This window comes from Lonchura striata, chromosome 2, assembly GCF_050655825.1.
Source record: "Lonchura striata isolate lonStrDom1 chromosome 2, ASM5065582v1, whole genome shotgun sequence".
NCBI classification, from domain to species: domain Eukaryota; kingdom Metazoa; phylum Chordata; class Aves; order Passeriformes; family Estrildidae; genus Lonchura; species Lonchura striata.
Genome location: NC_140704.1, coordinates 155,642,650 through 155,668,805, shown reverse-complemented (window position 1 = coordinate 155,668,805; position 26,156 = coordinate 155,642,650). Strand labels below are relative to the sequence as shown.

Genomic DNA, 26,156 nt, shown 5'->3' with positions numbered 1-26,156 from the left:
TCGGGGGCGTGGCCTGGCGCGGCCATGGAGGCGGCCGAGCTGTGGGTCGGGTTCGTGGGCGCCGGGCGCATGGCCGGGGGGCTCGTCCGGGGGCTGCTGCAGGCGGGTACGGCACGGGGGGGGGCGACCGGAGGGTCCGTGGCACACGGGAAAGGGAGGGGGCGTGGGGACAGTGCTGGTCTGGCGCCTTCCCGGCGTCCCTGCGCGTCTCATGGCGCGGGGACGTGGGGACAGCGCTGGTCTGGACGCTCCCTGCAGTCCCTTCACTGTTGTCCAGTGGGGGGGTATGGGGACAGTCGCGTTCTGACCAGTTCTGAAAGTCCCAGCCCACCCCCGTGTCCGTGTCCTCCAGTGCAGGGACAACCCTGTCCCTGTCCTGGATCGTTCCCGAGGTCCGAGCCCTTCCCCAGGTCCCTATGCTCCATGGGAGGGACAAGGGGACAGCCCTGCTTTGGCCTATTCCCGAGGTCCCAGCCCTTCCCCGGGTTCCTGTCCTGTGCTGGAAGGACATGGGGACAGCCCTTTCCTGCCGCTCCCCCCGTGTCCCTGTCCCCCAGATTAGTGTGGGGACATGGGGACAGCCCTTTCCTGCCCCTCTCCCCATGTCCCTGTCCCCCAGATTAGTGTGGGGACATGGGGACAGCCCTTTCCTGCCGCTCTCCCCGTGTCCCTGTCCCCCAGATTAGTGTGGGGACATGGGGACAGCCCTTTCCTGCCCCTCTCCCCATGTCCCTGTCCCCAGATTAGTGTGGGGACATGGGGACAGCCCTTTCCTGCACCCCTCCCCAGGGTTTTCCTGCTCTCCCCAGGGTCCCTGCCCTCTGTGAGGTTCCTGTCCCCCATATCAGTGTGGGGACACTGGGACGTCCCTGTCCCACAGACAGCGAGGGCACAGCCCTGTCCTTGCTCCCCGTGTGTCCCAGATCGTCCCTGTCCCATAGCACAGCGTGGGGACAGCCCTGCCCAACCTCCGTTGTCACTGCACCCTGGCACAACTGCTGCCAGCAGGATCCATCCCCACCCCCCTTTGGGATCGTGCTGGGATGGGAGGAATCACATCCCAGTGGAAATTGGGGTGGCTGGGCTGGGCTGGGGTGTCCCCCCCAAACCCTGGGGGTCACCCTTGGTCACTCACCCTGTTCCCTGTGTCCCCCAAGGGAAGGTTCCAGCCAGCAACGTCCTGGCCAGCGCGCCCTCGGACAAAAACCTGGATGCTTGGCGGGTGAGTGGGGCCAAGGGGGTGGGAGATTTTGGGGTGTCCCTCACTGTGGGGGTCACAGCATCCTTTCCCCCACGTTGGGTTTGGCTCATCCTTCCCAGGTCTGGGTGAGATCCAGGCAGAGGCTCGGTGGCTTTGTGACCAGAGCAGGTCCCCAGGCCGTGTCCCTGCCGTGGGGGTGCTGTTTTTGGGGTGCTGTTTTTGGGGCTGTCGGGCTCTGATCCCTCTCCCTGTCCCCGGGCAGGAGTTGGGCTGCAGGACCACGCACTGCAACCTGGAAGTGGTGCACAGGAGCACCCTGGTCTTCCTGGCCACCAAGCCCCATGTCCTGCCAGGTGTCCTGGAGGAGATCCGTCCTGCCGTGGGGTCCCACCACATCGTCGTGTCGTTGGTGGCTGGCGTCACCATCCAGACACTGCAGCGGGTGAGACTCCTCCTTCTTCTCCTTTTTCTCCTGCTTCTCCTTTTCTCCTACTTCTCCTTTTCCTTCTCCTTTTTTCCTTCTCTCCTGTTCCTTCTTTTCTCCTTCTCTCCTGCTCCTCCTTTTCTCCTTCTCCTCCTTCTCCTTTTCCTTCTCCTTATTTTCTCCTTCTCTGCTGCTCCTCCTCTCCTGCTTCTCTTCCTTCTCCTTTTCCTTCTCCTTTTCTCCTTCTCTTCTCCTTTTGCTTCTGTTTCCCCTCCTTCTCCTCCTTCTTCTCTCCTTCTCCTCCTCCTCTCTTTTTCCTCTTCCTCCTTCTCTTTCTTCTCCTCCTCCTTCTCTCCTCCTTTTTCCTTGTCCTCATCCTGGTCTTCCTCCTTCTCCTTCTCCTTCTCCTTCTCCTTCTCCTTCTCCTTCTCCTATGCTCATCCTTTTCCTTCTCCTTTTCCTTCTCCTTCTTTTCTGTTTCTCCTTCTCCTTCTTTTCTGTTTCTCCTCCTTCTCCTTCTCCTTCTCCTTCTCCTTCTCCTTCTCCTTCTCCTTCTCCTATGCTCATCCTTTTCCTTCTCCTTTTCCTTCTCCTTCTTTTCTGTTTCTCCTTCTTCTTTTCTGTTTCTCCTCCTTCTCCTTCTCCTTCTCCTTCTCCTTCTCCTTCTCCTTCTCCTTCTCCTTCTCCTTCTCCTTTTCTCCCCCTCCTCTTCCTTTCTCTCTTCCTCCTTTTTCATCTCTCATTCTCCTCTTCCTCCTTTCCTCCTCCTCCTCCTCTCCCTTCTCCTCCATTTGCACCCAGACCCACACCCCGCTGCGGCCTCATCCCCACCCGCCAGCACCCCGAGCTCCCTCCCCGTGCTCCCCACTTCTCCACCAGCCTGATGGGTGACACCCACCGGTGTCCCCGGCCACCCCTGGCTCCTTCCAGAGGCTGCCACCCCTTCTCCCATCCCCGTCTTCCCCCAGCTCCTCCCGCCGTGGACCAAAGTGCTGCGGATCATGCCCAACCTGCCCTGCGTGGTGCAGGCGGGGGCCATGGTCTTCTCCCGGGGCACCAACGCGGGTGACGAGGAAGCCGCGCTCCTCCAGAGCCTCCTGTCCTCCTGCGGCCTCTGCGAGGAGGTGCCCGAGTCCTACATCGACATCCACACCGGGCTCAGCGGCAGCGGCGTGGCCTACGTAAGCCGGCGGGGCGAGGGATGCCGTCCCGGGATTTGGGGTTCCGTGCTCCAGGCTCACCCCTGGATGCTCCCCCTCTTCCCAGGTGTACCTGTTTGCCGAGGCGCTGGCCGAGGGCGCGGTGAAGATGGGAATGCCGGGCGCCTTGGCCAGCAGGATTGCGGCGCAGACGCTGCTGGTGAGTCCTCGGCACGCGCCGGAATCTCCCTCCTCCCCTCCCCGCCCCTGAGCGTCCATTGGGATGCCGCTCTGCCTCAGTTTCCCCTCTCGGAAGCAAAAACGAGGACGAAGAGCGCGACGATGGGAGAATACCTCGCCATGGGGGTGCTGGGATGGTTGGTGCCATCCGACCGTGGAAAGGGGAGTTTGGGAAGTCCCAAATCTCACAAATCTCACCTTCCTGGTGTCCTGGCGTGCCGTAGGGCGCAGCGAAGATGCTGCTGGAGACGGGGGAGCACCCGGCCAAGCTGCGGGGGGACGTCTGCACGCCCGGGGGCACCACGATCTACGCCCTGCACCAGCTGGAGAAGGGAGCGCTCCGCGCCACCGTCATGGATGCCGTGGAGGCGGCCACCAACCGGGCGTGTGACATGGCCAAGGATTAATGGACGAGCCCCTTCTGGGACAGGAGGGGTGCTGGGGACCAAAGTGAACTCCTCCGAGGAGCAGGACCTCCTGACATCTTCAGGAGAATGTGGGAGGTGGTGTGGACACGCGTTAACCTCTGCAGGGCTGGAACCAAATAAACGTGTCCAGAGCAATGTGGGCTGGGGCTTTTTGTGGTCCTTGGCGGGGCTGTGGAAGCCACCACGGGGTCACTTTCCGTGGGGAGGTGACATCCGTGATTTCCAGGGATGGAGCTGGCACCAAGGATGGAGCTGGTGTGGGGATGGGGAGAGAATTTTGGGAATGAGGTGATCCCAATTAAACCCTGCTGGGGCTGGGAGGGTGGCTGCATCCCCATGTCCGTGAGGATGCTGCCCACATTCCAGAACCACGGGCAAGAGCTCAACCAGCCACAAGAACTGTGCCACGATCCCTCCATGGCACCTGGGAATGGAAGCCCTGATCTGCTCCCACCTCCAGGAATGTGGAGGGGGTAGAAACTCAAACTTGCCCATCTGAGCCTTTTGCACGCCCCAATTAAGCTCTGCTTGCCCCCCAGCACCTGCACAGATGCAATTAGAGATGATTTGGGAACTGCTTTGAGGATGAAAACATCACTGGTGGGAACATCTGGATGCTGAGCCCTGACTTTGGATAAGGGCCTGGAGTGCCAGGACACTGGGAATGGCTTCCCACTGCCAGAGGATGGGGTTAGATGGGATATTGGGAAGGAATTCCTCCCTGGGAGGGTGGTGAGGGGCTGGAATGCAATTCCTAGAGAAGTTGTGGCTGCCTCATTCCTGGAATTGTCCAAGGCCAGGCTGGACAGGGCTTGGAGCAACCTGGGATAGTGAAAGGTGTCCGTGACCACAGCAGAGGTTTGGAATTTGATGGTCTTGCAGGTCCCTTCCAACCCAAACCATTCCGTAATTTTACTCCCAAAGACCTCCAGCCCAGCACCTTCTGCTGATCTTTGCATCATTTCTGTCACACAGCTGAAGCCTCCTCCCGTTCACAAGCTCCTGTTTGAAATGAGCCACATCCCAAGCTCCAGAATCTTTTTGTGGGGTGATTCTGGTGTAAAAGATGATAAACAGAAATGTGATTTTATATTATTGCACCCCGATGGCGTGCAGAAGGCCGCACTGAGAGGACACAGCGCCATGAAGATCCCCCTGGTGCCACCCCAAATCCCTCTGGGATGGCTCCACGTGACAGCTCACAGACGACAGCCTCCACGTGGGAATAGAAATCCATTTAATTTCCATAAATTCTGCAGCGAGGAGACAAAGACCCGACAAGTAAAAACCCCCACCCGCCCGCCGGCACGGGACATGGCAGCACTGAGGAGTTAATTCGATTTCCCTCTTCCAGTAGTTCAGCTGAACACCCTAAAATGTCATCCAAATCAGGTCAGGAGCTGCTAAATTCCTATCAGATGCCTCCAATATTCCAAGGTAGTGCCAGGAGCCCTCTCTGCTCCGACCTCGACTCTCCCAAAGGTGTCCTCCAGACGCGGCTACCCCAAAAACCCCGTGAGGAACACCTCAACCCCCATCCCTGGAGCCTTCAGCTCCACGAGGGCGCTCGGATGATGGTACCTGGTTCAGCAGGCCTCCGTGGTCCAGCTGTTCCCAGCTGTGATGGGAATGATGGAGGTGACTCTTTCTCCTGGATGCCACCCAAGTGTCCCTTTCCCAATCCACTGCCTGAAGGAAGCTGTCTTAAATCAGCCCCAAACCATCCTGGCTTAACAGGATTCTGTGGGAAGGGCGTCACCAGCCTCTTCCAAGGTGGAATCTTTTCCCCTGCAGCACTTCAGGAGTGGCCCATGAGCTGGCCGTGCCCTCCTCAACCCTGCTCTGGGATTATTTTTCCGTGTAACATCCCCATGGACACTGAGCAGGTCCTTCCCTCGCCCCTTCTCCCCATGGAATTGGGAGAACTGGGCAATTTGGGGTGGGGCGGGACGACACCCACCCCCCCTTTGCTGGCAGGGCCAGCGACCAGGGGCCACAAGGGATGTAAAAAACAGCACCTCCTAAATATATTTAGGTAAGGAACAACCCTGGAATTCGAGTTGTTGCGGAAAAATCCCCTGAATTGTGACCCACAGGCACCCGGGCTCTCCGATCCCCAGGGAGTCACGGTCACAGAGGGGCGAGTGGCACCTCCGCCGCCGCCCCCCTGGGACAACCGGGGTGTCCCCAGCTCCGTGGCCAACCAGGGGTGGTTGGTAGCCAAAAATCGGCCCTGCCCTAGGATTGGGGGCTGCGGCCGCGGCGCAGCCGCTGGGCCATGGAGATGAGGGAGCGGAGCTGCACCAGCTTCAGCGGCCCCACTTCCCGGGGGTCCTGCGCCTCCAGCCAGCGCAGCGCCGTCTCCAGACCCTGGATGGCTTCCCGAGCCGTGGGCAGCAAAGCATCTCCTCCTTCCCCACCCGTTTTGCCACCAGCTGCTTCCTCTTCCTCATCCTCCTCCGCCCCGCAGCCCTGGGCGCCTTCCTCCTCGCCATCATCGTCCTCCTCCGCCCCTGGAGCCGCATCATCCAAGTGCAACCAGTCGGAGACTTCCTCGGGAGCCAGGCGCTTGAAGGCCAAGGCGGCCAGGTGGGTCAGGTCACTGAAGACCTTGCTGTCCCCTCCGCCTTCCTCCCCTCCCGCGGCGGCGTCCCCGTGCTCTTCCTCGCCGGGCTGGGGCTCGAAGGCGGCGCGCAGCCCCAGCAGCCAGCACTTCTCGATGGATCCGGGCGGGATGAGATCCCAGGAGAGGCCGGCCAGGTACAGCATGTCCTTGAGGAGGAAGGAGCGCACAAAGTCCGCGGGGCTGCCGGGGCCGCCGCAGGACACGGCCAAGCGCAGCAATTCCCGCTTGTAGAGCTGCTTGAAGGCCAACACCACCCCTTGCTCCAGCGGCGCCGGGATCCGGCCTCCCGCTCCGGCCAAGCCGCTCCCGGAGTGACCCTTGGAGAGGAAGAGCGCGCGGATGGAGCCGTCCGGAGTCTGGAGCGGAGCTGGGGAACCCTCAGCCGCCGCTGCCGAGCGGTTCGGCGCGGAGCGGAGCAGCAGCACGGCCTTCTGCTGCAGGCAGCTCCGCCGCAGGTACCGCTTGACGCCCGGCACGAAGTCCTCGAAGAACCAAGCCCGCAGAAGCGCCGGCGCCAGCCGGGCCTCGGCGCCGTAGCGGTAACAAGCCGGGAACTTCTCCTGGTTGTGATGCCGCAGGCTGGCGGGATCGCGGAGACCCCCGACCACCAAGGGCTTGAGTTTGTGGGAGCCGGTCAAGTTGGCGGCCAGCAGCACCGTGACGCGCTCGCCGCGGGCCGGCCGCCTCGCCGCGCTTCCAGCAGCGGGGAGAAGCTTCCAGAAGAGCGTGGTGATGTTGGCGTTGTAGATCTGCTCGTCGCCGTAGCCGCCCGCGTCCGGCGCGACCTCGGCGCGGGCGGCCGGGGCACGCTCGGGCTCGGCGGGCACGCCGCCCTCGCCGTAGATGCGCTGGCTGGAGATGCCGTGGCGCTTCTGCCAGCGCCAGAACCAACCGTGGCTGGCCTTGAAGGTGCATTCGGGCCCGTAGATCTGCCGGGCGAAGGCTTCTGCCTGAGCCTGGATGAGGGGTCCGGAGAGCGGCACGCCGTGCTGGCGCAGGGCGAGGAACCAGGCGTAGACGGCGCGGTCGATCTCCTCCTCGTTGGCCAAGCGCATCTTCTTGCGCTGGGTGCCCACCTCGCCGCCCAGCTGCTCCAGGAACCAGCGCAGCTTCGCCTCGTCCTTCAGCCACCCCCGGAGCGTACCCCCCGGCACCCCAAAAGCCCGGCACACCGACGCCTGGCGCTCGCCCTTCTTCACCCTCTCGATAGCCTGCAGCTTGTCCTTGATGGAGTAGGCGCGGCGAAGCGACATCTTCACCGACACCCCCCCGGGTGATGCGCTGCTGCCTCCACCTCCTCCTCCTCCTCCTCCTCCTCCTGCCCGCCGCCCTCCCGCCATTCCCCCGCCCTCCTCCGGCTCCCCCTCGGGCACGGAGCGACCCCCGCGTCCATGGGAATGGGGGGCGCGTTATAACCGGGGGGAATGCGGGGACGGGGTGGGGGGGAGGCGCGGCGCCGCCTTTGTCTCCGCTCCGCTCCCCCGCATGCGCGCACCCCCACCACCTTCCCCCCCCTTTTCCTCGCCAAGTTGGATTCTTCCTCCCAGCTCCACCGGCGCCTCTGGGTTGTACCACTCTGCGAAAAGGGGGGAGAGCGCCGCCCCGCTGTTCCCCCCCCCCCCCCCCCACCGCGTCGCGTTCCCCCTTGAGCTGTCCCACTTGGCTTTGACGGGAGGGAGAAGAAGTGCGCGGATGGAGACAACGCGCCGCACGCACAGCGCGGAGCTTCCTCTGTCCTAATACCCCCCGTAAAATATAGGGGATCATCCTGAGGGAGGCGGGGAAGTAGCGTGGGGGGTAGCAGCGAGGTGTCGCACCCCCCTTTTCGCAGCGTGGTACAACCCACGGGCGTTAGCGGCGGCGCGAGGACGAATCCACCTTGGCAAGGAAAAGGGGGAGAGAGGCGCAGCCTAACAGTTACGGAAGGGGGGGTTTGCGCATTCCGCTTCCACCTCCCCGTGATGTTCCACATGTCCCTTTTATGGTGGGGGGGGACAGGCCCCGCGCTGTGCTTGGGACACGCTGTCTCCCCGCAGCGCATCCCCTTCACCACCCCCCCCCACGCGCCACGTGTGGTACGCGCCTCCCCCATAACCCTCCGCGCGGCGCACGCCGCCCCTCTTTATCCCGGCGGCGGCCGAAGGGAGCGGAGCGGCCTCAGGGGGATCAACGCTGCCGGTGAGTCCTGGTTTCCAGCCCTTACCATTCCTTATACCCCCAGTCAGGCTCCTTTTTCCCTCTCGCTGAGCCTCGCTAATGGGGGTTTCGGGGGTCTCCGGAGCGTCCTTTATCCCTTTAGGGCGAGAGGTGTCGGGGGGGCCCTCTTGATCTATGGGGGAAGGGGTTTGGGGGCCCTTGAGGGTGTGTTGGGCTCCTTTGTAATTTCAGAGTCGCCAAGAAGGAGATGGTGGTCACCCCTTTTATTCTCTTTAGGGCACGTTTCCTGTGGAAAGAGGGACTTGGTGTCCCCATAGGGAATGGGGCTCCTTCCCCCACAGTGGTGGGAAAAGGGAATTTTTGGGGTCTCTGGCCCTGGTAAAACCTCAGAAAAGGGAGTTTTTGGGGGTAATCCCATTGTCTTTAGTGTCCATTCCATTCCTCCAGAGTCCTGAGGGAGAGGATTTAGGGTGCTCTTGGTTTTTGGGATAACTTTTCCATGCCTAGAATCCTAGGGAATACTGTGGTGACCCCCCGCCCCCCCCCCCCCCAACCTTTCCCTATGTTTTTGGTCCCTTTTCCCTCAAAAGGTCTGAAAAGGGGATCGTGGAAGTCCCTAAAAGTCCTGAAGGAAAGGATTTGGGGGGTGCCAAATCCTTGGGATTCCTTTCCCCACTTAAAATCCCAGGGAACGCTGTGGTGGCACTCCCCACTCCCAATGTTTTAGGTTCCTTTTCCCTTAAAAGTTCTGGGAAGGGGCATGTGGAAGTTCCCTGTGGGGTCTCTCCTCCCCTCACACCTCCAAAAAAAAAAAGGATGTGGGAGATTCCCTCATTATTTGGGAGATCCCTTTCCCCTTGCCAAGCAGAGGGAATGGGGGGATTTTAGGATTCTCCATGTCTTTGTGGTCCTTTTCCTTTCCCAGGATTTAGGAACTCTCTGTTACAGGTAAGGGGTTGTGCTGGTGGGGGGGGTCTCCCTAAACCTTTGTGGTTTTCCACAGATTGTGGGGACACATTCTCTGTTTTTTTTTGGGAATATTCCTGATGTATTAAAGCCATTGGGGGTGGTGGGGAAAGGGATCATTGTTATTCCTGCCTGGGTAAGGAAGGGAATTTAGGGATCCCACACTTCCCCAGCTGCTCCAGGTGCCTCAAGGATCTGCTCCTCCCCCCATTCCCGGGAATTTTTTTGTCCAGTCACTTGCTGCAAAGGGGAAACCGGAGCTGCTGCCGTGTCACGGAGCAGCTGATCCATCCCATATGCCAACCCCCTTTGGCTGCCTTTCCAAACTTATCCCGGAGCTGGAAAACCTGGAAAATCAACTCTAGGTGCACCTGGGCTCTGCTTATCTCACCTGCCCCTGTTCCCAAATTTCCGTCACCTTGGTGGGATTTGTCCTCTCCGTGGTTTTTTTTTTTTTTATCTCGATGCTCAGGAGGGAGGGATCCATTTCCAAACTATTTTGGGAATGGGCAGAGCCTGCTGTTGTGCTCCATGGGGTTTTTGAAGGATTACATCCCTAACTGAACTTGCTGAGGCTGCCGCATCGGCGTTCCCAGAAATCCCGTGTGGATTTGTTCTGTCGCATCCGGGTCACCGATGATTTGGAATTGGTTGGGAGCCCGAAGATCACGATCCTTAGGGATGAGAAATTCCCTTTTCTGGGCTGTTTTGCTGTAATTCTTTTCCTTTTCCAGGTGTATCCCATTTCTCCCTGACCTTCAGGTAGGGTTTTTCCTCACCTGAGCTGCTCATTCCCAACTCTTTTTTTTTTCCCTCTATTTCTCTCCAAGGTGACACTTCCCAAGTCTTTCCCTTCTGCTCATTTCCCATATCCATGATTATCTTGTTAGGAATTTTCAGCTTGGAGCAGAAAGTTGAGTTTTTAGGTGACCAAGGATGGGAATTGTGGTGTTTCCCTGGAATGTGGAGCTTTGTCTCATAGCAAAGGAGATGATAACTTAGGAAAAAGCCAATTTTAGGGGATGGAACCAGCAGGAATTTAGGAACAGCCAATTTTAAGGAATGAAACCAGCAGAAAAGTTAGTTTTAAATGAATAAAATATTAAATACGAGTGTTAATATTTTGCTTTATTTTGATTTCCCTGATGGTTCTTGAGCTCATCCTGAATTTCTGGGCCGTGACTTTTCCCAAAGGAGAGCATTCCCAATGCCACAGCGTGGTTCTTAATCCTAAAACTTTGTGTTTGTGGAGGTAAAAATTGCAATTTTAGTGGAAAATGTTAAAAGTTGATGGTTTGTGTGATTGAAATTCCTTTTTCCCAGGTTCTTCCAGGAAAACTGGTGCGCACAGAAGAGAAATTACTTTTTTTCCCCCAGTTTTTCCTTGTTTAGAAGCTTTATTTCCTTGGAATTTTGAGTTTTTCAGGACTGAGCATAAGATTTGGTTGCTCATGGAAGCAAAGAGGTGCTGCAGGAATGTTTGGAATCACCCAAAAATTGGGATCCTGAGTTCCATCCACACATGCCAGGATTGGGATGGCAGGTTGGGAATTCTGAGGCTGCTGGGATGGGAAAATCCTTTTGGATAACGTCACAGTAATATTCCTTGTTATTAAAATGAAAATAAACTCATTTTCTGTGGTGTTTGTTCGCAAACTTCATGGAGTTCTGGGTAGTTCATTAGCTCTAAACTTCATTATATATTGTAATTAATTAAGCCATTAATTATTAATGAAATTATTTGGCTAAGGAGCTGCTGCATCCACAGAAATTGGAATTTTTCTCTAAAATTTGTCCTCTGTTTTTTTTAATGCTGTCATAGGAGCAAAAAAAGTAAGTACCTTCTAGTTGTTCTGTGGTTTTTTTTTGGGAATTCTGGAAAATCTGGGAATGTCAGCACCAGTGGGATATTTATTAGACAATTTTTTAATGCAAAATCCGATATTTTTTTTATTATTTTACTCATTATTCGCTATAATAAATGTTTTGCTGTGTAAATATCCTAAAACTAATTCATTGCTCCATAAAATAATTTTTTTAAATCCAAATAAGCTTTAATTTTGAATTTTTTCTTTAAATTCAGAATTGAAATCTCAATTTTCAAGCATTTTTAGCTGTATCAAAGTTCCTCAACTCCAGGGGGAAAAAAAGAAAAATCTTCCTTTGCCATTCCTAATAATTTGTCTAATTAGAATCTAAATAATATTTTAAACTCTACCAATTAAATGTTTGAAGGCAAAACTTTAATTTATTAATATCTAAATTAGAATGCACATATTCAAGACCCAAAAAAAGCATTTATGAGTAAATTTTAAATAAAGTTTTAAATTCAAATCAATAATTTTAAAATTAATATTTAAATTAAACCAAATAAATTTTAAATTAAATTTAAATTTAAAGTTGAGCCTTGGACTTGAGGCTTTCGAAATCTTCCAGGAATTCTTGGAGGATATTTAGCTTTGAGGATATTTCATCTGGCTGGGAATTTTATTTGGAAACCTGCCACAGATCAATTTTTATTAATTAATTATTGAATTAATCACGAGATTTCCAGCTCCTGGATAAATTTAATTTGCCAATAACATGGATTATATCCCAAAATTCAATCCCAGTTTTTCAGCAGCTGCCTTTTGGTGCAAAAACCCAACCGGGAGTAAACAACAACTTCCAAAAACTCAACAATTTGATCCAGTTTTCCCAAAATTTTGCCTAATTGGGAATAAGTAACAAATAATTAATTACTAATCCACTCACTTGGAATAATATCCTATATTTCCCAAGGATTTGAACAAAATCCTGTGGGGTTTTCTGCCTTAAAATTTCAAATAATGTGGGGAATTCTTGGCAGGAATATTTTAGGAGGAAGGCGTTTTCATACACACTAAATTCCTTGGAGTTCAAACTTATCCCAAAAGGGAGAAATAAATGTAATATTCGCTCTTTTTCCCGGGAATCTTAACAGATAAAAACATCTCCTGCATGCCCTTGCTTTGCTCTGCTGCCGCTACATTTGTTGTGCTTATCTCTCCGTGCTGCCCGTTGTTTTTTGTTTTTTTTTGGGGAAGATGAGGACACGGAAAAATCCCTGCTCCGTGGACAAAGCTTGGCTGGAAAAACACCGCAGCGACGAAGCCGAGCGGGAAACGCCGGAGCGGGAAGCGCCGGAGCCCGAGGCCGTCAACGGGATCTGCCACGAGGATTCCGTCGAGGGGGAATTCAAGGGGGACCCGAAAAAAACCAGGAATGGCAAAAAGCAGCGGAAACGGAAGCGCTCCCCGAAGCCCAAGGCTCAGGATTCCAAGCTGGAGGCGATCCTGGCGGGAATGTCGGCGGAGCGCGTGTGGTTCGACAAGCCCTTGTACGACCGCGCCGAGAACGCCTACAGGATAAAACTAGCGGCTTCCCAGAGTTGGGAATCGCCTGAGACTGGAAAAACGGCTCAGGAATCTCCCGGCGCCACCAGCTCGAAATCCAGCCAAGATATTCCCAAGGCAAAGACGTTCCCGGCGTGTTCCCACGGGAGCCTGGCCGCCTGTCACCACGTCGTCCAAGGGGTTTGGATCAACAAGTTTGACTTCGATAAGGCCGAGAGGGCGTTCATGGAAAAATCCCAGTTTTTCCTTCCTCCCAGCGTCCTGGCCATCCCATCCGTGCGGGCGAATTCCAGGCTGGGAACGCCGGACGAGGGCTACGGCACGGCTTTGCCCACTCCCGCCACGCCGGGCTTGGCTCCCGGCATTCCCAACTCTCCCGTGGCCTCCGTTGCCAGCGTGCCCGGCTCCGACCGGCAGACGGTCAACGGGAAGCCGCAGATTTCCAACTGGGAAGTCCTGGCGTCCGAGGTGTGGCTGGAAAAGCCTCTCTACGACGACGCCGAGAAGAATTTTTACGAGAAGATGTCGGACGGGCACCCCTCGGATAAAACCCAGCGGGACGGATCGTGGAATTTCCAGGGAGGGAATCTCGAAATCCAACGCGGCTGCCCGGAAGAATCCAAGAACCACAACCCCGGGAAGCAAACGGGAATGGCCTCCACCAACCCTCAGCTTCCCGATGTTCCCAAGGAAAATCCCACCTGCTTTTTCCTGCACAAGGACAGCGAATCCGTGTGGCTGAATAAGGTGACCTACGACAGGGCCGAATCCCGATATTTTGCCCTGGAAGCGGACAGAGCGGCGGAGAAAATGGGGATTGAGGAATCTGCTGCAGGAAATCCCTCCCATCCGGCTGCTCCGGGCATTCCCGCTCTGGAAGTGAAGTAGGAGAAGTTTCTTTGGGGGTAACACCCATGCAAAACCAAAAAAAACCAAAATAAAACGGCCGGGTCGGGATTGAGCCGGAAGGAATTTGCATGTGGAGAAGACTGGGTTGGACTTGGAGATGATCCCAATGGGCAGGGAGCGGGAGGGAAAAATCCTTCAAGGAATTCCCCTTCTCCTGAGGAATTCTGGTGGATAAAGGTTGTGTTTGCGTGGAGCCAGAGGTTGAATGTTTAAAGGCAGGGCTGGGAAGTGAGCTCATTATCCCCCTTTTTGCATGGATACAGCACCATCCTCCTTTCCATCCTCTCATTCCATATAAAAATCAACATCGTAACCGGGATCCAGCTTGAAGAAGGTTTGGAAGTGATTGGAATACAATTTAGGGAATCACTCCGGTGGGCGTGCGTGCTGTAGTTTGGGTTTTTTTTGAGGGAATTTATATCTGGTCTGTTAATTTTTGGAATGCCCTTGAGTCTTCTCCAAAGGCAGAGCTAAGGTGGAGACAGATATTCCCATAAAAAAAGATTCTTGGAGCATCTGTCCCTATTTCTGGCACTTGTGATCCATGAATTTTGTTGGAAAGCTTTTAGGATCTTTGTGTCAAGGGATTTAGGGGTCAAATACCTTTTGCCTGGTCCTGGTTGGGATCATTCCCTCTTTAGTTGGTCATAATCAGATATTTGGGAAAATCCACGTGTCTCTGTGAAAACATGGGATAAATTTGGCCGTATTTGGGATTTTCTGCAAATTATCCTGGCTGGAATTCCAGCAGGTCCTGGAGATTTGGGTGTGGAAAGTGGTTTTGCTGCAGCTCCTGTGTCTGGTGGCCTTTGGGCTCTTCCAAGTGGGTAGATGAGATAAGGGAGGGATTTAATTTCAGGAAAATCATCTCTGGCTTCCCTGGAAGTGTTTTATGGAAAACGATGGGATTTGGGATGATGGGGAGAGGCTTTGTGGAGCCTGCTCCAGTTGTGGTTTTCTTGTGCTGCTCTCCACCTCCTCAAACTTCTGCTGGCTCTGTCCCTTGCTGGAATTCCAGGCATTTCCTCTTTTCCTCTGTTTCCCTTCAAATTTAGAATTCAACCCACCTTTGGACACTGCTCCATAAAAATTCCCAATTCTCAGCAGGATTTGAGGCCGTGTAGTGTCAGGTCTGTCCTCTCCAAGTGTTGCTGATTTTTAATAAAGATTTCCCAGTGAACTTTTGGATGTCCCATCCCTTGAAATATCCAGGGAGAAGTTGGATGAGGCTTGGCGCAACCTGGGATAATGGAAGATGTCCCATGGCAGGGGTTGGATCTAAATTATCTTTATGGTCTTTTCCAACCCAAACCATTCTATGATTTCAATTCCCTTTTTGTTCTCCTACGCAAGACATTTTCCTTAGCATGATCTAGAAAATCCTGGGGTGGTTTTTTTGGATTTTTTTTTTTTTTTTTTTTTTTTTTTTTTTGTGGAATAAAGTCTGGATCAGCTGATTCATCCCATCCCCACTCCACACCCAGGTCAGGCAGGTGGGTGATTAATCTGTCCTGATTTTTAAGAGGATCCTGGATACTTAAATCCGCAGCCGAGCCGAGCTGCAGGCACAGAACCCGCTCCTGACTGTTGGCCTTCAATCCTTGCGGGAATTCACTTTTTGTGGATATTTTTCCCAGGAAAATGGCTGTGGATTACTTCCTGCACGACAAGATCTGGTTCGAGAAGTTCAAATACGACGACGCCGAGCGACGGTTCTACGAGCAGATGAACGGCCCCGTGGGTGGCCCCTCCCACCAGCAGGTAATTCCCAATCCCAGGAATTCCAGAGTAAGTCAAAGGACGTGATCCACCTGGATTTTTGTGGGATTTCCACTCTCAGTGCTGGGTTTTTTTTCCCAAATCTTTCTGGAGCTCTCTGAGCTGTTTAAGACCTGTTTGTTTTTTTTTTCCCTGCTGTTTTCTGTGGAATCTGATGGATTTGATCCCAAGGAACTGGGAGATCAGGTGTCCCTTCTAACAGGTGAACCAGTCCCAGCTTCCAGTAGTTATCCATAATTTTTCCAGGCTGCTGGGATCTGTGGGGGCACAGTTTGAGCTGGAAATCCCCAATTTTATTGGCAAAGAGCATCCCTGCCCCCCCTTCATCCAGGGAAAATGCTGCTTTGCTTCTGTTCTGGAGCAATCCTTTGGGATATTCCAAGGGAATACAAACCTAAAGTTTGAACAGGGGCACCACAGCTACAAAGATTTTTTTTTTTGGGGGGGGTGGATTTTTTTTATCCCTCTCTTTGTGCTCCTGGAAATATTCCAGGTGTTCCAGTGGAAGACTGTTCGTGGTACCGGTGAGTTGGGGAGGGAAAGGTGGAGGGTGGGGGGAAGCATGATCCTGCTGAGCTGCAACATTTCCAGCTTCAATATCATCCCAAAATTATTCCTGATCCAAGGTTCAGAGCTTTCCTAACCTCTTCCTGCACCTAACTGCTTGTGCCTTTGGAATGCTGAGTGTTCAGTGCCTCTTTCCAAGTGTTTACAGGGAAGCTTTTTTGCTGAAATTACAAACTTTTAGGCACATTCCTGCTGCCCATCCTGGCTTAGGTGCTGGCACAGCACCTGGGAGACCGGGAATAAAAAAAATTGGGAGCTCTGGATGAGTGCTGGAAGTAGGTTTTGGAGTGAAAAACCCTCTTGGAAAAGTTCAACTATTTCAAGGCACATCAGGAGCTTCCAGTGTGGTTTGAAGGAGTTTTTGGAGGAATTTATCAGCCACTTCCACCATGGAAAAAATGTTGTTAAAACCTCCTTGGAAGCAGCAGGAAGTTGGAGCCCACCTGGATGTGTCCAGGGTGTTTTTCCTGTATTTTCTGTTAAACTCAGGGGGTTTGTGGGAAATTTCACCTCTCGGGTCCTGCTGGTGAGGGTTGCAGTCTGGGAAAAGCAAGGAGGGAACAGATCATGGAATTTCCAGGGAGGGAATCTTGAAATCCAGGCTAAGGCATGGCAGCAGGGAGCATAGGGAAAAAAAATTCCTGGTGTTCTGGGTAGATAGAGCAGAGTCAGGGTTGTCACTTCCTCGGGTGATAATATGGAAAAATCCTGCTGGAGGCTGGGTTTTTAAGGAGTTCTGGAGTCACTCCAATCTTCTGGCAGCATCCCAAAGTTTTCAGGGTTAATTATAGGGAATTTAAAAGCTCTTTGACTGGATGATCCTTCTGTACACATGACCAGGGATTGCCCGATTTAGCCCCAAATCCTTACGGCAAAAAATCACTGAATCACGGAAAGGACAATTCCCAATTTTCCCGATTCCCTCGCTCCTCCTTCCTTTTGTTTTATATTTTTTAACTTCCTTGATGAAATTTTTTTTTTTTTCCTCCCCCATGTTTTAATACCTTTTTTTAAAAAAGAAACTCTTGGTTCTTTCTGCGCTGTTTGCAGGAGAACGGAGCCAGCACGATCCTCCGCGACATTGCCAGAGCCAGGGAGAATATCCAGAAATCGCTGGCCGGAGTGAGTACCCAAGCTCTCACCAGCTGGCTGCCTGCATTCCCATTTTTGTTTTTTTTTTCTCTTTCTTTTTTTTATGGAATTCTAATCCCAAAAAATCATTTGGCTTCTTGGTTGGAAGGTAGAGGAGAAGACCAAGGTGTGCAGCTCCGCCCCGTCCCCGCGTGCTGCTCGCCCGCAGCGCTGCCAAAACTGGATTTGGATTAAAAGAATTCCCTAAATTGGGCTTTTCCTTCCCCCTTTTTTTTTTTTTTTTTTTTTTGTTTGTTTTTGTTGTTTTTCCTGGTGGGATGTTCCCATGGGTTTTAACTAACATGTTCCAACTCGCTGAGCGTGTGGCTTTTATTTTTTGGGATACACTGGGCTGCCACCTTCTCTTCCCTGTTTTTCTTCCAGTTTAGGGGATTTGAAAAAAAAAAAAAAACCAAAAAATGGTGTTTTCCATGTGCTGCATCCAGGGAATTCAGCTTGGCTACAAGCTCTGAGGCTGGAGCATCCTGGAGGAGCTCAGGAATGTATTTTATGGAGGTGCTTTTGTGCTGAGTGCAGACAAAACCGTTTAAAAAAATGAATTTTTGTAAAAGAAAGTTTAAAAGTTAAAATTCTAATTAGTGGTTTTATGGGAAACGAAAATCCATGGAATACAGCCCAGGTGTCTTGATTTCCTGCCTCTGCAATGGGACTCCCAAAGGAATCCATCCATTATTTGGTCTCATAATTCCCTCTTGGAATGTTTAGCACCCTCAGTTTCTATCTTGGATCAGTCCAATATCAGGGAATAACAAGGAATTCCCCCTTTCCCAACGGGAATATTCCATATTCCTCCTTACACCAGCAGAAAGGAGACAGATATTTGGGATGAATATAAAGTATCAGGAATTCAGCCAACAGCTTAAGGAAAAATTTTCCTGAACTGGCTCATTTTATTTAAAAAAGCTACGGCTAAAGGAGCCCCCATCCCAAACAGGGTGAAAAATTCCTTTGGGAGAAACTTTTGGAATTGGGCAAGGGGCAGGGAATCTACAAATCACCTGGAAGTGCTGCTCATCCTCATCTTCCAGGGTGTTTTTCCAAAGATGAGGAATTTCTTTCCTGACTCCTGTGAAAGAGCTTTTTTTGGGAGGGAATTCCGGAAGTTTGGATCATCCAGGTGCTGTCACAGGGAATTGGTAAAGCAACAGCCCAAAGCCAGGACAGGAATTTTGGGATATAAATTGTGTGGAGACCTTTTTGGGGATTAGTGATGTAAAAAAGTTCCTCTGCTGGATGTTTTTTGTTCCTGGGGAGGGGGTTGGATCTTCCACGTGGCTGAAAAATAGTTGGAATATCCCTCAAGGATCATCATTAACGTTGGGTGACCAGGCTGGACTTTAGGACATTCCTGAACTTCTTCCTTGCATTCCCAACCCCAAATTTACACTGTGTGATCCAGAGAAAAGCGGGAAGAGCAAAAATCCCAGGATTTTTGTCTTTCCTTCCTCCAGAGTTATTGTCAGAGGTCTTAGGATGTGGCAAGGGAAGAGCTGGCTGTGGAAAGATGGGAAAATGGGAGTTTAGTGCCTTTTTGCTGGGAATTTCAGGCTGGGATTTTGTCATAAAATGTAGGAATGAGCACCTGGAATATGATGAGAGTCTGGAGTTCCTTGATTGTGAGGAAAAGCAGGAAGTAGAACAGGAGATTCCACCTGAATGTGAGGGAAAATTGATTGTTTCTGATATTTAAAATGTATTTTAGGGGTTCAAACTTCAGGGAATAAGAGATGTTTATATCCCAAGATGTTGGTCCGAAGTCCTGTTTTGTACCCTTCATAATTCCCAGGGATTTAATTTGTTCGGATAATTAAATTTATGCACAATTCCAGCCTTCCCAAAGCAAAATATTTGAGACAGGCTGCAGCTTTAAGGTGGGTTCAGCACAGAAATTATGGCTTGGAAATGAAGGATTTGAGGGCTTTATACAAGGAGTGAACTCCCCACCCCTGGAATTTGGAACTCTAATCCCTGATAAAATTCAGGGATGCTTGCGTGGAGCTGGAAGTTGGAGGAGGGAATGGTTTTTGTGTGCTGTAGTGGAGGCATGGCATCCACATTCCCAAAGCTTGGAGCATCCTCTCCTCAGGGAAAATCTCACCGTCTCACAAAGACAATTTTTCCATAATTTTTGAGGATTTGGGACACGGTTGTGCCTTCTTGCATTATCTTATGGGTTCCAATTAAGATCTCTTGATTGCTTCAGCTTGGGACAGGTATCCATGCTCTTCCCATGCTCTTCCCTATTTTTTGGGGGGTTTTTTGGGTTTTGTATTTTTTTTTGTTTTCTGGGGTTTTTTTTGGGGTTTTTTTTGGTTTTTTTTTTTTAGGAATTGTTATTGACAGGGAAATCTCTCCTTGTGCTGGCACTGCTGGGGCACCTCCAATCCTGGGATACAAGAAGGGGCTGGAGTGTTTTCCATGGAAAGGAATGGATTGGGAAGGGTCTGGAGCCACCAGGAGCAGCTCTGGGAGCTGGGAGAGCTCAGCCTGGAAAAAAAAAATGAGGCTCAGGGCGGGGAATCTTCTCACTTCCACAAATCCCTGACAGGATTCCCAAGTGGGGGAATCAGCATCTACTCCCAGGGAATGACGGGATGAGAGGAAACCACCAGAGGGGAAATTTAGCTGGAATATTAGGAAAATTCCTCATGGAAAGGGGGTGGAGGCCCCATCCCTGGAGGGATTTAACATCCCTGTGGATGTGGCGCTTGGGGACGCGCTCCGTGGTGGCCCTGGGGGAACTGTGGGACTCGATGGGATTTTCCCCACCTCTGAAATTCCATGATTTCCATCCTTGGAGCATCTGGCATGGTGTGATGAGCCCACAGCGCTGCACGAGCTCCCTGCAGGCACCGAGATGTTCGTGGAGAGGATCCCAGAATTCCCGAGGGAATGTTTGCCTGCAGTACAAGGCTGTTTTCCCACCGCTCCGTAACTTCCCCTTGCATGCGGCTCCTCCCTGCGCTTGAGCTCCCTCTGGAATTGCCAAACCTTTTCCCCATCTTCCCAAACTTTTTCCCCCATCCTGCAGCAGAAGAGCCCTGCTCGCAGCAAGGAAGCTCCTTGTGCCCGTCCCAAGAAACAGTCGGGACGCTCCGGAGTAAGTGAGCCGCGCACGGATGGATGGAGCCTGCGGAAAAGCGGGAGAGGATTTGGGTGGGGCGAGGACGGAGCAACTTCTCCTTCCTCAGGGTTTGTCCTGTGGCACTGGGATAAACCTGGAGAATGGGATCTCGTCCCAGCTCCGTGTCCAGGGATCTGCGCTCCCCTTCCTGAGCCTCAATCCACAGCTCAGCCACCGCAGATGGAATTTTTTCCCACCCCCCTGATACTTCCCAGCCTCATCCTTGGAAGTGTCCAAGGCCAGGTTGGACACTTGGGATAGTGGAACGCGGTCTGGGTGATCCTTAAAATCCCGGCCTAAACCATTCCCATGATTCAGACCTTTCCTTGTGCCTTGTATTCTTCATCTTATCCCTGCTTTTCCCTCTTTCCATCATATGTGACTGCTGAGATTCCACACTGGAGTAAAAGAGAATAAATTATTCTCTCTTCACTTAGAAATGACAAATCAAGGGCAGATCCTGTTATTTTCTTTCCCTTTGTTGCCTGGAATTGATGGATAAGGAACCTCCTTAGCCTTAAAAAAAAAAAAAAAAAGCTTTTTTTTTTTTTTCTGTCAAAAAATCCATTGAAACCAGAGTTGGAATAATTATTCCCTCAGGATGTGTTAAAGCAGATTGAAATTTTTAGGAATTAAAGGCTGGTCTGGGGGAGGTGGGAGTGTAGAATTCCTGGGATCTTTCCAGCTTTCCCAGTGTTACCTTAGGCAGGTCATTCCTGTCCCTCAGTGGGTTGGGAGAGGAGACCAGGGGACGCCAAGATTTTTAAGGGGCTTGGTGCGAAATTTTATATAAATTTTACGTGGGTTTAGTGGCATTTTGGGATCTGAGAGTGGGAAAAGTGATTTTGTCCTTTGCTCCTTGGTGCCAGCTGAAATTCCTAAATTCCTCGGGATTTAGTCCATGCTTTATTGTATAGAGCTTCTCCCTTAGTTTCTATCCTAATTTAGGGAAAATATCCTTGGTTTTAGTTCATCTCCTGAACTTCCTCTCTCCCCGAGGACACGACTCTTGCTTTGCTTCGTGGATTTTTCGGGAGGAGGGGAAACAACTCAAATTTCATCCCGGTTTTCCTCATTGCAGAGTGCAAGCACATCCTCCTCTGGAGCTGCTGGTGACCAAAATGAGCTCCTGTCCCGAATTTCCCACCTGGAAGTGGAAAACCAGAACCTCCGCAGTGGTGAGTGGGAGAATTCCTTGTCCTGGCTGGAGACCTGACGTGCAGCTGGGAATTTAAGGTGATTTTTCCCGTTTTCCCCTCGCTTTTCCCAGTTGTTGCAGACCTCCAGATGGCCATTTTCAAGCTGGAAAGCCGCCTGAACGCTCTGGAGAAATCCTCAACTTCCCACCAGCCCTCATCTGTTCCTCCAACCCAGGTGAGCCTTGGAAAAATGCTGGAATTTTTCTCTAGGAATTACAACCATAGATCCATGTGGACAAACTTCCCGTTTTGATAAATCCATATAAATCCCACAGCGCGAAGATGGTTCAGTGTCCTGAGCAGCAGGAGAGATTCCCATTCCTGAGCTTTTCTGGCTGCTCTGCTCCAACTCCAGGTTGATCTTTTCCCTCTTTTTCCCATTAAAAAAACCTTGGATCTGGTGAAGAAAGTGGAACCATTCAGTGTTCCCTCCAAAAAAGTGGAGCTCCCGGCCAAGAAATCCGAGCCGGCTGCTGCTGAGGAGGATGAGGATGATGACATCGACCTTTTTGGGAGCGATGATGAGGAGGAAGACCAGGAAGCTGCCAAAGTCCGGGAAGAGCGGCTCCGGCAGTACGCGGAGAAGAAGGCCAAGAAGCCGGGACTCATCGCCAAGTCTTCCATCCTGCTGGATGTGAAGCCGGTGAGTGGCTTTTGGGATTTGGGAGCTCCGGGAGCGGGGCTGGGAATCCTCTCTTGGCCGGGTTGGGTGTGGTGGTGGCACCTGTGGAATTCCAAACAATGGCTGAGAGCCATCCCAAACAATGGCACCCTATGGAATTCCAGACAATGGTACCTGTGGAATTCCAGACAATAGTACCTGTGGAATTCCAAACAAGGGCTCAGAGCCATCCCAGAGAGTGGCACCTATGGAATTCCAAACAATGGCACCTATGGAATTCCAAACAATGGCACCTGTGGAATTCCAAACAATGGCACCTATGGAATTCCAAGCAATAGTACCTGTGAAATTCCAAACCATGGCTTGGAGCCATCGCAAACAATGGCACCTGTGGAATTCCAAACAATGGCACCTGTGGAATTCCAAACAATGGTTCCTGTGGAATTCCAAACAATGGCACCTATGGAATTCCAAACAATGGCTCGGAGCCATTCCAAAGAGTGGCACCTGTGGAATTCCAAACAATGGCTTGGAGCCATTGCAAACAATGGCACCTGTGGAATTCCAAACAATGGCACCTGTGGAATTCCAAACAATGGCTCGGAGCCAGGTGGGATTTGTCGCCATGGAAGCCTGGAGTGGGTTTGGATAGATGTGACCTTAAATCCCATCTCATTCCATAGGCAGGGACACTTTCCACTCTCCCAGGTTGCTCCAACCAGGCCTTGGACCAGGAGGCAGCCACAACTTCTCTGGGAATTCCATTCCAGGGCCTCACCACCCAATATCCCATCTAATCTTACCCTATTCCAGTTTAAAACCATTCCCCCTTGTCCTGTCACTCCATCCTTGTCCAAAGTCCTTGGATCTCCTCGAGGCACTGGAAGGGGCTCTGAGGTTTTCTGGAGCCTTCTCCAGCCAAAAAAGGGCACTTTGGATCAGTTGTTGGATCAGTTGTGACATTCCCAAAGATGTCACCTGGATACCCCTTAGATGATGATCTCCAGGTAAACACCAAAACCTCCCAATTCCCATTTTTCCAGTGGGACGACGAGACCGACATGGCCAAGATGGAGGAGTGTGTCCGGTCCATCCACATGGACGGGTTGGTGTGGGGAGCCTCCAAACTGGTCCCAGTCGGATACGGCATCAAGAAACTCCAAATCCAGTGCGTGGTGGAGGACGAGAAAGTCGGGACAGACATCCTGGAGGAGGAGATCACCAAGTTTGAGGACTACGTAAGTCTTGGAATGGGATGTGGGAAGGGCCTGGAACCCATGGGAGGGGGGGGTTAACTCAGGTGTGTTTTCCTGGGAACACCTGGATGACTCCAGCTTTTGTCCCCTTCCAGGTGCAGAGCGTGGATATTGCTGCTTTTAACAAGATTTAGAAGGGAAAACTGTATCCCCCTCATCTGAACCTGGAATTAATAAAGATGAACATTGGGAGTGCGCTGGGAGTTGGGTTTTTTCCCTTGGGTGCAGCTTCTCCAGGGGGATTTGATGGGAGATTTTGGGATATTGGAACAACCTGGGCTAGTGGAAGGATTGGAATGAGAGATATTTAAAGTTTCTTCCAGTGTAAACCATTCCATGATTTCCCCATCCTTCATGGACAGAAAGATCTCAAGAGGTGGACCTGAATTTTGGGGCTGGAATGAACGTCTCAGGATGTTTCCAGTCACCTTTCCCAAGTTTTAGAGACCCCAGTCACTCCCTGCAATAAACCAGGATGAATAACCAGGAAGCATCCAGGAATTGCTGGTTTGGGATGGATTTCATCCCTCTTTTCCCACTGCCTCCCTGCCCAGGCCCCTTTAGCTGAGCGTGGCCTGGGGAAGAGAGCACAGGTGACATTCCTGACTTAGGGAACACGAGGTCTGTCCCAGCGCCAGAGTCCAAGGTCTGGGGCCACCAAGGGACACGGGAGGAGCTCCACGGGACTGTGCTGTGAGGGGACGTGTGACATTCCTGGCTTTGGGAACACGAGGTCTGTCCCAGCGCCAGAGTCCAAGGTCTGGGGCCACCAAGGGACTCGGGAAGCTCCATGGGATTGTGCTGCAAGCCTGTCCCGGTGGGGCCAGTCACTTGATCCGTGACACGTGTCCCTCAGGGTCCTGCCACCCCCAGAGCGCTGCTGGCGGTGCCCCTTGTCCCCAGCGCTGCCATCCCGAGTCCCCGCTGCTCCAGGTGGTGCCACGTGTGCCTTCTGTGTCCCATTCCTGCCATGTCCCCATAGGCCACCATCCCTGTGCCGTGTCCTCCGTGTGCTGCCATCCCCTGTGCCCAGTGTCCTGCCTCTGTCACCATCCCAGTGTCACCCATGTGCTGCCATCCCTGGTGGACTTTCCCCATTGTCCCCCGTGTCTGTCCCACTGCGCCTGGATCCTCCCTCTGCTGCCATCCCCGCTGTCCCTGTGTCACCATCCCCGTGTCCCCCTAGTTCTGCCATCCCCGCTGTCCCCGTGTCACCATCCCCGTGTCCCCCTAGTTCTGCCATCCCCACTGTCCCCGTGTCACCATCCCCGTGTCCCCCTTCTGCTGGCATCCCCGCTGTCCCCGTGTCACCATCCCCGTGTCCCCCTAGTTCTGCCATCCCCGCTGTCCCCGTGTCACCATCCCCGTGTCCCCCTTCTGCTGGCATCCCCGCTGTCCCCGTGTCGCTATCCCCACCATCCCCGTGTCCCCCTGGTGCTGCCATCCCTGTGCCACATGTCCACTGTGTGCTGCCACCCTGCGTGTCCAGCTGTGTCACCAACCCTGCCCCGTGTTCCCCTTGTGCTGCCACCCCCACTGTCCCCGTGTCGTCATCCCCATGTCCCCCTCGTTCTGCCATCCCCATGCCACCCTGGTGCTGCCATCCCTGCTGTCCCCGTGTCACCATCCCCGCTGTCCCTGTGTCGCCATCCCCACCATCCCCATGTCCCCCTGGTGCTGCCATCCCTGTGCCACATTTCCACTTGTGCGCTGCCACCCCGCGTGTCCAGCTGTGCCGCCAACCCTGCCCCGTGTCCCCCTTATGCTGCCATCCCCGTGTCACCATCCCCGTGTCCCCCTTGTGCTGCCATCCCTGCTGTCCCCTCGTCACCCTTGTGCTGCTATCCCTGTGCCACATTTCCACTTGTGCACTGCGTGTCCAGCTGTGTCACCAACCCTGCCCCGTGTCCCCCTGGTGCTGCCATCCCCGTGTCCCCCTTGTGCCGCCATCCCTGCTGTCCCCGTGTCCCCCTAGTGCTGCCATCCCCCCTGTCCCCGTGTCGCCATCTCCTTGTCCCCGTGTCGCCATCCCCGTGTCCCCCTGGTGCTGCCATCCCCGTGTCTCAGTGTCACCATCCCCGTGTCCCCCTGGTGCTGCCATCCCCTTGTCCCCGTGTCACCATCCCCGCTGTCCCTGTGTCGCCATCCCCACCATCCCCATGTCCCCCTGGTGCTGCCATCCCTGTGCCACATTTCCACTTGTGCGCTGCCACCCCGCGTGTCCAGCTGTGCCGCCAACCCTGCCCCGTGTCCCCCTTATGCTGCCATCCCCGTGTCACCATCCCCGTGTCCCCCTTGTGCTGCCATCCCTGCTGTCCCCTCGTCACCCTTGTGCTGCTATCCCTGTGCCACATTTCCACTTGTGCACTGCGTGTCCAGCTGTGTCACCAACCCTGCCCCGTGTCCCCCTGGTGCTGCCATCCCCGTGTCCCCCTTGTGCCGCCATCCCTGCTGTCCCCGTGTCCCCCTAGTGCTGCCATCCCCCCTGTCCCCGTGTCGCCATCTCCTTGTCCCCGTGTCGCCATCCCCGTGTCCCCCTGGTGCTGCCATCCCCGTGTCTCAGTGTCACCATCCCCGTGTCCCCCTGGTGCTGCCATCCCCTTGTCCCCGTGTCACCATCCCCTTGTCCCCGTGTCGCCATCCCCTTGTCCCCGTGTCACCATCCCCGTGTCCCCCTAGTGCTGCCATCCCCCCTGTCCCCGTGTCACCATCCCCTTGTCCCCGTGTCACCATCCCCGCTGTCCCCTTGTGCTGCCATCCCCGTGTCCCCCTTGTGCTGCCATCCCCGCCGTCCCCGTGTCCCCCTAGTGCTGCCATCCCCCCTGTCCCCGTGTCACCATCCCCTTGTCCCCGTGTCACCATCCCCGTGTCCCCCTAGTGCTGCCATCCCCGTGTCCCAGTGTCACCATCCCCGCTGTCCCTTTGTGCTGCCATCCCCGTGTCCCCCTGGTGCTGCCATCCCCCCTGTCCCCGTGTCACCATCCCCTTGTCCC

At 53.3% G+C, this 26,156-nt stretch overlaps 3 protein-coding genes across 12 annotated transcripts; 2 read left to right on the top strand and 1 right to left on the bottom strand.

Moving 5' to 3' along the window:
• Positions 1 to 8: 8 nt before the first annotated feature.
• PYCR3 (pyrroline-5-carboxylate reductase 3) lies at positions 9 to 3,567 on the top strand. 2 transcript variants are annotated; one of them, XM_085572676.1, is made up of 6 exons: positions 9 to 106; positions 1,158 to 1,222; positions 1,464 to 1,643; positions 2,654 to 2,806; positions 2,892 to 2,984; positions 3,229 to 3,567. In XM_085572676.1, exons 1-6 carry the CDS (start codon positions 25 to 27, stop codon positions 3,409 to 3,411), a joined length of 756 nt encoding a protein of 251 aa, XP_085428802.1. In that variant the 5' UTR covers positions 9 to 24; the 3' UTR covers positions 3,412 to 3,567. The 2 variants fall into 2 exon arrangements, with proteins under 2 accessions (XP_085428802.1, XP_021403815.1); XM_021548140.3 differs by having other exon boundaries at positions 2,594 to 2,806.
• A 1,085-nt stretch (positions 3,568 to 4,652) lies between these two features.
• TIGD5 (tigger transposable element derived 5) lies at positions 4,653 to 7,947 on the bottom strand. The gene has a single exon (XM_021548139.4). It carries the CDS (start codon positions 7,396 to 7,398, stop codon positions 5,671 to 5,673), a length of 1,728 nt encoding a protein of 575 aa, XP_021403814.2. The 5' UTR covers positions 7,399 to 7,947; the 3' UTR covers positions 4,653 to 5,670.
• A 229-nt stretch (positions 7,948 to 8,176) lies between these two features.
• Positions 8,177 to 23,359, top strand: EEF1D (eukaryotic translation elongation factor 1 delta). 9 transcript variants are annotated; one of them, XM_085572657.1, is made up of 10 exons: positions 8,177 to 9,163; positions 12,247 to 13,439; positions 15,102 to 15,225; positions 16,861 to 16,932; positions 19,994 to 20,062; positions 21,168 to 21,264; positions 21,357 to 21,460; positions 21,692 to 21,928; positions 22,951 to 23,145; positions 23,259 to 23,359. In XM_085572657.1, the coding sequence occupies exons 2-10, from the start codon at positions 12,247 to 12,249 to the stop codon at positions 23,295 to 23,297; spliced, it is 2,130 nt and encodes a 709-aa protein (XP_085428783.1). In that variant the 5' UTR covers positions 8,177 to 9,163; the 3' UTR covers positions 23,298 to 23,359. The 9 variants fall into 9 exon arrangements, with proteins under 9 accessions (XP_085428783.1, XP_085428782.1, XP_085428789.1 ...); XM_085572656.1 differs by having other exon boundaries at positions 8,177 to 11,014; XM_085572663.1 differs by lacking the exon at positions 12,247 to 13,439 and having other exon boundaries at positions 8,177 to 8,236.
• The last annotated feature ends 2,797 nt before the right edge of the window (positions 23,360 to 26,156 follow it).